Source organism: Molothrus ater, chromosome 24 (assembly GCF_012460135.2).
Source record: "Molothrus ater isolate BHLD 08-10-18 breed brown headed cowbird chromosome 24, BPBGC_Mater_1.1, whole genome shotgun sequence".
Classification (NCBI taxonomy): domain Eukaryota; kingdom Metazoa; phylum Chordata; class Aves; order Passeriformes; family Icteridae; genus Molothrus; species Molothrus ater.
Window position 1 is genome coordinate 3,036,420 of NC_050501.2, and position 10,909 is coordinate 3,047,328.

Sequence of the window (10,909 nt, forward strand, 5' to 3'; positions counted from 1 at the left end):
TGCTGTGCCTTCTAGTCACACCTGGCAGTTCAAGTTAATTCACCAGCCCAAATGCTTAGACCCAGGTGGTTGCTAACAGACCATGAAAATCAACTTTATGAAACACCTGAACTCTATTTTAATGTTAAAAAACCCTAAAACTTTAAAAACTCTATGAAACAACACCAAGAAAACCAACAAAAACTCCCAAACAACACCAACCAACCAAGAAAATCCCTATGTATGTGTTCTGTTTTCATCCAAGTCACACAGACCCTACAGCCATAACACATTTGCAAACTTCATAGTCCATGTGCTTTTGTCAAGTCTTTTGATGCACACCTCACTTTCAGACTTAGTCACTCAATCCTACCTATGTCCACTTTCAACTCCTAGAATTACATTTTCTAGAACATTTCTTTTTCATATCTATGATACTGGTTATGTAATATAATAGACTAGAACAAAATGACAGAGCAAGCTTTTAAACATCATTTTTCTACACTTAAGCATTAAGTTGCTACTTGGGCAGTGAAAAAATCTGCAATTACATTTTGAAAGCATTGTGTACACGGAGTGAGGTAGTCTAGGAAGACAAGAGGATTTCATTTATGCCTCCAGAGTTACTGTCTGTAACACAGGACTGATCTGAACCAGAAGGAAAAGGTTCTTGTGCTGCAAGTCTTCAAGTCCTCCTCAGGATCCCAACACAGAGAACTCTGGTCTGGAAGTCACTCCATAAGAAATCTGGAGCTCCAGATTATAAACTACCACGTAAAACAACTCACAGCACAATTGTAAAAGCAATATCCAGGATATTCCAATCACAATTTCCTTGGCAGAAGAATAATTAGAATTCTAAGTCAATTAAAAAAGTCTTTTTGTAAGAATTGATTCAAACATACAGGTGCATAAAAACTTCTCCACTCCCAAGGGGGACAACACACTTAATTCTTAATAGCTTAATTCTTTCTTTTAGTCCTTATTATACAATACTTTAAAACACACTTCTGCCCCTGAAATCCCATTTCCCTCTCTATTGTAATGCAACTAAATGGAGTTTACATGTCATGGCTAGGCCACAAATCAAAATTCCAGGATCATGCCAAGAAGTCAAACCTTTCTAACCCTACTCCACCAGTACCACCACAATGCCTACCTATGCAAAACTCAATTCTAAACTTCAGTCACAATTTTTGCAAATTAACTGTGATGGGTGCCTGAATGTTTACATTATTAGAAGAAATATTACCCATCTCAAACACTCAACTTCAAAATATCTTTTAAGTAAAGGTGTCTTAGATATAAATTTCTTTATTTTGGAACAAATAACTCTATGCAAAATTCAACATATTATTTGCATATAATTTTTCAGTAATACCCCATTTCAGTTATACCTCATTCACAGAAACTTTTAAATGAAATTTTAAAACCTTTCAGAACTGTGTTCATCTTTGGATTGTATCAGAACACTTTTCTATGCTAATCTTCTCAGAGACAAAAAGATGAGTCATTATCCATTGGATTATCAGCATGCATTGTTCACTTGTTGCCAGGAATGAACCTGTGCTTATGAAGAGTTGAATTAGCTCCTAATGATAGACAGCAGAGTGGTAAATGCAAGCTGGTGAATCAGCCTGCAGCAGTGGATTAGGCTGAGAAGTGTTTGTGACACAAACAGCTCAGTGTCACCTGTGCCTGCTCACAGAGTGCTGAGGGAAGCAAGCACATTCCTCCTGGAACAACATCTGCCAGATTCAACAACAATAATAATAATAATAATAATAAAACAATAAAAATAGAAATAATAAAAATAAAAATTAGGGGATTTTTTTTCCATAGGTGAGCTAGAGGTACAAGCTTGAGGCAGACTGGTCCGACTGGTTCAATACAGTTTTGCTTCTTGATGGCATTCAAATCTCCTTTCACTTTTTATGGTTGAAAAAAAACCATATTAACACCTTCTCAAAGTTGTAGAAGTGGTAAATTCCCTTTCAGTTCTTTCAGTTCAGTGCCATCACAGAACACAGGAGAAAGTGGAAAGCAGTTAAATCTTAGTTACAGGCAAACACCATGTGACTTATGACCAAATATTTCTTCTTTTTTAATTTATTTATCTTAGAATCAAATAAACCATTTTCAGATGGAAGTAAAATTTTCCTACTGATGGTACATGACACCTTCCCCCTCACACCAGCCTCAGAAATAAAGCACTCACAGAAGTTTGAGTGAATAACCAGCTTCAAGGGTCTCCTTGAAGGTTCACAAGGATAGCCAGCTGCCAGTGAGAGACATCTCTGATATGGTTAATTCTCGAGTAATTCTTCTAGAGAAGCAAAACCTTTGAAATAGCGATCCTGGGGCTGAGGGCAATGCACTGTGCTTTGGGGCTGTGAGAGTAACCTGTCCAAATTCCACTTGAACAAAGCAGCACGGCCAAAAAGAACATTCCTGTTTGCCACCCACACACACCAGCAAGTGTTTGTCATTGCTTGTCACACCTGCCATCTACAAAAGCAGCCACTCCAAGCTTTCCTTTTGTTTCCTGAGGTTGGACCAACAACATCTCACATTGCACGAACACGATGTTTTTTAGGGGAGGCACAGTCCCACAATCATGTCAGCTGCACTGGGAGCACAAACGGGACCCAGCAGGGGAATCCACAGCACACGGAGTTCGGAGTTTCGCTGTTGCTGGCTCACCCTGCTGAGAAGGAAGCCAGGAGGAGGAAGTTCTTTTCCTCTTCTCCAGGAGGAATGTTGGAAGGGGAGGAGGATTTCAATAGGAAGTAGAGCACTTCTGCTTTGGAACAGCAAATTTGCTCATTTCACTTCCAACCAAAGTTCAATTCTGAAAACACAGCGTGTATGATTGCTGTGGGGAACCCAACTGTCGCCTCAAAAATCCCAATTCCATGGGAACAGTAAGTTTTCATGTCCCTAACTAGGTAACAGTCTTCCTCCCTCATGGAACCTCGACTTTTATCTTTTATTCCCTGCTCTAACTTCTCTCACACTCCCTTAGAAACTTATGAGAAACTGTGGGAGAGTTAATTCTGGTAAGCCATTATCCTCCTTATCTTCCACCTCACTCTTTGTATTCCTCATTCTTTAGATTCCTTTCAAATGTAATCATTGTAAGAAAGAGAAGATTTCAGCAAGTCAGCTTTTCTACTGTCCTCTAACACAAAGTTTTCTGAACATACAGGCTACAACAAACTCCTCCCCCTGAAAGCTGGAAAAAAACATATTAGCAAAAGCAGAATATTCTGATATTTCCCAATAGGAGAAAAGCAATTTTGTTACAGAATTAGGATTTACACCCCAAGATATCTAACAGTGGCAAAACATACAGAAAACAGTCCAAGCAGAGATGCCCTGCAAACAAACACTAAATGACAAACTTTTAAAATTACTTCAGTAGGAAACAACCAAATACACAAGGTAATTCATGATAGTATGATGAAAACAATAATACTCTATCCTTAAGAGCACAGACTGAAAAAGCAATGAAGATATTTTGCCAAAAATGTGTATCAGGTACCAGGTAAATGCAGTTAAAGCCTTAGGTTTCCACTGTAAGAACCTAAGACACACTTCTCCTGATTTCATGTTTTCAAAAAATCCAAAACCACTCCTAGTTCTCATATTTCTCACAATTAAAAAGAAGATAATGCAAGGCATCATTTGGAGATGATCTGGTTCTGAGCTGTTCATTTTTATTGCAAGTCAATCCATTACAAAATAAAGCATTTGCCCAAGGAGCTCACTGCTGAAGTCCATCTTAAAGAGAATACCCAAGTTCAGACCACAAAACAAGTAGAGTGATAACAAAAAAACCCCAAGTACTGCCACAGAATCACTTTTATTCTATGATAATCTTCATATTCAAGGTTCTAGATTTTCACCCTCCCTCCTCAGATGAAAACTCACTAGCAAGGAACAACCAGCACATCCCCTTATCACTCTCAGGTTATACTGATTATATAAAACCCTCATTCTACACTCTTCAATCACAAAAAGCTGCTTTGCACTTAGGACAGACTTTGAGGAACTCCAAGTTATCCCAATTCAGCTGATGGGCTGTAAAACGTTCTCTATTCTGTTCCAGGAATTGCTGTGCTTTAAGTCATGTCTAGTCTGCTTTGCAATCTTCCAGCACAGCTCAGACTGCCATGAACACAAATCAGCTTCTCCTTTTCAACAAGAGACACATCCAGAATGTCCCTGCACTAAAGGGGACAGGACACACAGAGCTGCAACTGCAGAGCAAGGGACAAAGTTTATTAATCCATGTGTGAAAGTCTAATATTGAAGCTTCTGTTTAATGAGTACTACACTAAGCCTCTTCCACAGAAAATAATACTTGCAGAATGTTTTAAGAAAGAACAGAGCCCTCCTAATACCTACATGATTATCCAAATACAGAAGAATAAAGAACTTGTCCATGTTAATTAATTAAATGCTCAAATACATTTTTGTGGTATAATTAAAAATGTACTAAATGTACTAGATAAATTGCAAATACAATTGTCAAATTAAGCAATAAACAATTTCAACAGCTTGTAATTTAATTTATAAAATCCAATTCTTTTTAAAACAACAACAAAAAAAATTAATATACCAACTTCAAACTTACAGCACTAGCCTGCCAAGTACCAAAAGAACATCTTCACATTCTGTAGTCAAGTAAGGTCTTGCATTAGCAAAGCTTTGGATGGAGATTCGATACACTTCCAAAAAAGGTAAAATATGTTCTGATGCACCCCGACTGCCAGCATACTGGAGCAGTGTCTGAAACAAAATGAGTTAGCATTAGAAATTCTTATAACACACTTAAAACCAAATATCAATACACAATATCAGACACATACAGAGGAATCATTCAGGAAGTGAGAAATTTTTACTCTGAAGAAGAATTTAAAGTGACAGCTTTTCACCTGAACAGAAATTCTCCTTTTTATTGGAAGATATTTTTATTTACTTTATTATCTTGATAAAGTTATCAGAATTTCTACCTGGGAGAAAGCTAGATGCAATTGGCAGAAATGTGAGCTATTAAGTAGAAAATTCAGGGAGAAGTCCTACACTTGGCTCCTTTTGTAAAACTACCATGGAGACAGAACCATGTAACACACTTTTGCTTAAAAACAAATATCAATACAACATATCAGACACACAGAGTGGAATCATTCTGGAAGAGAGAAATTTTTACCCTGAAGAAGAATTTAAAGTGACAGATTTTCATTGCAACAGAAATTCTCCCTTTTATTGAAATAGATTTTATTTAGTTTATTATCTTCATAAAGTTATCAGAATTTCTACCTGGGAGAAAGCTAGATGCAATTGGCAGGAATGTGAGCTATTAAGTAGAAAATTCAGGGAGAAGTCCTACACTTGGCTCCTTTTGTACATCTACCATGGAGACAGAGCCATGTATGTAACGCTGGAATCTTTATCACTAGTGAGAATGCACAAAAAATAGGCAGAAACTCAAGATTAAGAACATTACTACAGGTGTAGTATTGGAAACATCCCTGCATTACCCACACAGCAAACATGAAGCCACCAGAAAGGAATCCAAAACCCAGATGAGATCATTATGTAGGCATTTTTCAAACACAAAATTACCCCAGATTTTACTCCTTGGCCACAGCAATCCCACATTACCTGGGCACTAAAGCAGCAATATAAAATCTAGCCAGTTTTAACAGAAATCACATCAACACAGGGACAACACCAGTACATCCCAGAAAAACTGGGTAAAAGGATAATTTCAGAATAATTCTAGAAGCTTGGGTGGGCATAGTCTAAGAGAGCTCTATTCATGTAACGTTAATTGCAATTAAACAGAAAGGTTCTAAGATAACAAACCATGGGGTGAGTTTTTAGAGCAGCTATTTGGGATTATGTCACCAGATTGTTTGGATGGATTTGTTTTGTACACATTGAAAATGCCTTAATCATCAACTGAACTGTCTGAGACACTTCTTTTTATTTTGGAGGGTGAAATTGCCACCTCTCCAATGACACTGGACAAACCAACAGTCCATCAAATTTCTCTTCTTCTATAAAGAATGTAAAACAATAAGTTATCCATCAAATTTCTCTTCTTCTATAAAAGAATGTAAAACAATAAGTTATCTACAGAAAGTGTGTGACAAAGTTTGCTACAAGACTGTAAACATCAGAAGGCTTAGAAAATCTTAAAAATCAAAGCAGCAATGTGGCACTCGATGCCATGGTTTAGTGGAGGTGTTAGGGCATGGGCTGGACTCAATGATCTTTAAGGTCTCTTCCAACCCAGTGATTCTGTGATTTTCTGTGAAGACTGCATAGGGAAAGAAAAAAGTTCAGAGTGCTTCACCCCAACATTCAAACCAAGTCAAACTGTCCTTACAAGGATGGTGAGGCCATATCAGTTTTCAATTCACTTTAAGTTGCCACTCTGACACAACAAACTGATTTTAACACCTTAAAAAAACCCCACATGATCTTATCAGAAGGTGAATGGAAACAGCACACTATGGAACAAACCCTTCTACAAACCTGCTAAAACCAGATGCAGCCATAATAATGACCAACAGCTACCCTCCATCACAGCAGGAAATAAGTGCCAGTACCCAATGTCACATCAGTGGTATGTGAAACTGTACTGTATTAGTCCTAACCTAAAAACAATGCAGACTAGCAGAATCATGTGTTACACTTAACAACCTATGAAAAATACCACCTAAGAACCAGTAACCTGCTGGTTACTACAACAATTAATGAACAGAACTTCTGGGTGAATGGAAGTTACAAACTTTCCCAAATCCCACATAATATTAATAGTTATAAAGACTTAAGCTGGGGGCATGGAACTGGAAGTTTGCAGAAATCATCTTTAAGCACAGCACAAATATCATTAGCTGCAGCAGGTAATGGTAATACCAATCTTCACGTTTATTTAACAGATGAATGGATTTGATAATATAACTCAAATCATACATTGCTTTGTAGCATTAAATCACATTCAAAGACTGTCAAGCTGTAATTCCCAGAGAGTCAAGTGATGACTATCATAAATCAGCTGTTTAGTAAAGCCAGCAGTAACACTACCATTACAGTGACTAGAGAAACAGATCAAGCACACTAAAAATATATCCATTAAAACCAATCCATTTAAAAAGCCAAATTTAGTACTGAATTATTCTGACAGACACTTTGATCATAAACTACCTGGTCTATGTAAACCATGAAACACAGCAGAATACTTTCTAAGATGAAATAATTTTTTTAGTAAACACTGCAGCCTTGCTCAAGTGCAATCTGAGCGCTGGGATCAAAGTCTTCAAGCCAACGTGAGGAATTCACTGAGTAACTATTTATGAGAAACTTCTTGTCAAATACATAAACAATGGTTTCAGTGTGAAAAACACATTCAAGGTGACAGATTTATTAATAGCTTAGACTTCAAGGGTCTGTGGTTTGGAACATTCTGATGCTATTAGTATTAGCACACTGACAAAGAAGCCAAATGTAGTAACTGTATTAGAGACGTTCTTCAAAGCCCTTGTGCTGTTTCACCAGCAAGAGTTGTTTAGTTGTCCACCATGGATTTCTCCTGGCAGTCTTTATAAAAGCTATTATGGAAAAACGATTAATTCGACAGAATTAGATAACCTACATGTTTAAGGGATTCTCAAGTAACAATTTAGAAGCAATTACTACCTTACAGTGTAATTACCTGAGAGAGTATTCATGCATTTAAATCTGGCTCACACACACCCATTTACACTTCATGCCACCCTCTCTTCCATTCCAGTAACATCTCTGAAGGGTAAATGGGGTGAGAAGTGCAGAGCCACATCCCCCCAATGTGTAACACACACACGGGCCAGCCCAGGTTTTCACTCTCTGCAATGACACAACACCTCCTCAGCTGCACCTTCCTCAGAAGTGGAATTCTTTTGCTCAGACCCAGTTTAAAGACGAAGATCTCAGTTTCCTGACCTGTTGGTACAGCTTTGAGACTTTTAAAGAAAAAGACTTTCCTGTCTTCTTAACTATATCTGATTGCACTCAACATGTCACCTTCAAAAATTTCAGAAAGCCAAGAGCTGCTGGGCACTGGCAGATGGGATTTGACATATTCCAACCTCCCCTTCACTGGAAACTGTTCTTCCTGTTTATGACAGCACAGCCTCAAACACTCCCCTGAGTTGTTCTATCTGGCTGTTTGGGTACATACTGCTCTCCACAAAAAAAAAAAAAAAAAAAAAAAAGGTTTTTCCCAAGGTGAATGTGCAAAGCATTAATGCCTATATAGTATAAAGCTGCAGAGTCAACCCATTATTTAGGCTTCAGGAGCTTCTTTGTTTTGTTATCCTGGACAACAGTAGCATTTCCCTGCTTGAAAATAGGGATCTTCAAGGAAATTGTGACATCCAGCATCATTCCCTGTATGAGCTCCTGGAAAGCTGCACAGAGCAGCACAAGTTTACCAGCAGTAAAACAGCATTCACCCAGCTCAAAGCAAAGGAAATTCCCTAATTTGGTGCAGTTTGCCTGAGAGCCAAGGTAATTTCCACAGCAAAACAGAGCAACTTCCAGGCCCCTGCCTCAGCTGTACTCACAGGATGGCAAACATAAAACATTTCAGCTCTCCTCATGTCAGCTACTGCCCAAAATCAAACTTAAGCCCAGATAAATTCAGCTTCTTTCTAGGCACATTTTGCTGTGGCCTAATAATTTTATGGCAAGGTATCAGTGGTACCTTCCAAGTAATTAATACAGAATTGAGCTCCCTAAACTTCACTCATGGGCAGACCTTAAGTTATTGAGGTTATCACAAACATCCCCTGCCAGGAGAAACCCAGACATAAAATTCCACCCCACCCACAGTGGTCTGACCGCACAAAGACATCAGAAATTCATCCTCAATGAAGGATGGAGCTGCTTCAGGATGGACCAGCAGCTCCATGTCCCCCATTGCAGCTCCTGGAGTCCAGGTATGACAATCCAAAAACTCCCAGACTGGTGGCAACTCAAAACCAACCTTTTCCATTTTCATCTGTGCCACCACAGCATTTTAAAACCAGATTGCAATAACAGCACAAAGACCCAGAGGGCTACATTATTTGTGGGACATGATTTTTTTGTTGGTTTTTTTTTTGTTGTTTTAGGTAGCAGAACTGTCTTTCACCACACTCCACTGATCAAGCATCTTTAAAGCTTCTTCTGTACCCAACTAATCTGGGAAACTGGACATGGACACACAGAGATCATCCTCACACCCACTATTAAGGGTCAGCTGAATATTTGTCTCAATGTTCTGACACAAATTTACTGCACTGGAAACAATTTTAACAAATCCTGAACATGGACAGGGAGACACTTTGTAGCAGGTTCCATGTCAGTGCAAGGTCACATAAACTGAATTTGGGACAAGCAGGATGCAGCTGCACCCTGCAGCTTAAAGAGTTTTGAAACATAGAAAATACATTTATTCTCTTGTTTCAGTAAGTGATGAGCTAAACATCCTCCCAGAATGGCATTGCAAAGCACACAACCTGTGGATGCAAAATGGAACACTGTGAAGGGTAACACCACTTCTACAAAATTTGTGACAACCAGCCAGCTTTTTTCTCAGATTTTACCATTCATCAAACACTATATCTTTATCAGCTGAGGTGTTGTAAACCAGCTTAGAAAACAGATTTTTTCTTTCTCACTTTAAAACCCACAATCTCTCCAGACACAACAGGGACAACTCTCTAATCCAGCATCATAACAACAATTTTTCAATGTTAGAGCTCACAGTAAATGATGCTGTGAGGGTGGCAAAAACTAACCATTGGAAGAGGTTACTTAAGAACGAGTTATCTCCATCACTGTGGCTTTAATCAAGATCAGCTCTTCTTCTGGAACTCAGAAATTGGACATCTCCGTCTGGGTTGCACAAAGCAAGTATTCAAGACAAGACATCCAAACCACAGCTCACTCAGTGACTGAAGGGCCCTGTAGGCCCAGCAAGCACTCCTTGCACCCCACGGCACATCTCCTACAAGGCAGATTCGATCCCGAGACAAGTGAAACACTGCAACAGATCACCGAAGGTCTCAGAACCGAGCCGGGACTGCTCGTGCCTCGGACCCCAGCCAGGCCGCCCCGCTCCGCAGCGATGCCCAAGCCCAAAGCCGAGCACTCCCCTCGGTCCCCGCTCCGGGCTGGCGGCGCAGAGGCCGCGGGGCGCCCTCGGCAGGGCGGGCACAGCCCCGCTGGGCAGCCGGGCACGGAACCCCGAGCCCTGCGCGCCGCCAGCCCCGGCAGAGCGGGGACAGAGCGGGGGCAGCGCCGAGCCCGCCCCGCCGCATCCCCCCTGCCGCCCGCGCCGCGGCCCGCCCCGCCCGGAGCCTACCTGGCAGAAGCCCCGGCAGTAGGCTCGGGACGAGGCCTCCGACACCTCCTGCTCGCGCAGCTCCGTCTGCAGCTGCCAGAGGCGGGCGCGGAGCGCCGGCACCACCCGCGACACCTCCGGCCGCGCCGCCGCCTCGGCCTCCGCGTCCGCCATCTGCACCCGGCCCCACTGCGCGTAGGCACCGCTCACGTGACCCCCGCCGCTGACCTCATCGGTCAGGGACGGCGGCACGTGATGCGCTCACGTGACGCGTCGCCGCGCGGGGCGGGCCTGGGAGGGGAGCGGGCGCGCGCCCCCGCGCGCCGACCCACGTGACGCGGCGGCGGCGCGCGCGGCCCTCGGCGCGGAGGGGGCGGGGCCGGCGTGGCCCCGCCCTCCCCGCGCCGTGAGGGCTCCGGGAGCGGGGCAGCGGCACGGCCCGGAGTGACGGCCCCTCTGCCATGAAGGTGACTGACTGCAGGGCTAGGAGACTTGGAATATGATAATGGACACCGGCCAGAGCCGGCTTTTTAACTTAGACTGCCGTTA

At 41.6% G+C, this 10,909-nt stretch overlaps 1 protein-coding gene across 1 annotated transcript in view; it reads right to left on the reverse strand.

Annotated features, from left to right (window-relative positions):
* Positions 1 to 10,534, reverse strand: part of RLF (RLF zinc finger) — a 36,816-nt gene extending 26,282 nt beyond the window's left edge. The window contains 2 exon segments of the mRNA XM_036396986.2: positions 4,619 to 4,773; positions 10,382 to 10,534. Coding sequence (XP_036252879.1) covers positions 4,619 to 4,773; positions 10,382 to 10,534 — 308 coding nt within the window.
* Positions 10,535 to 10,909: the final 375 nt, after the last annotated feature.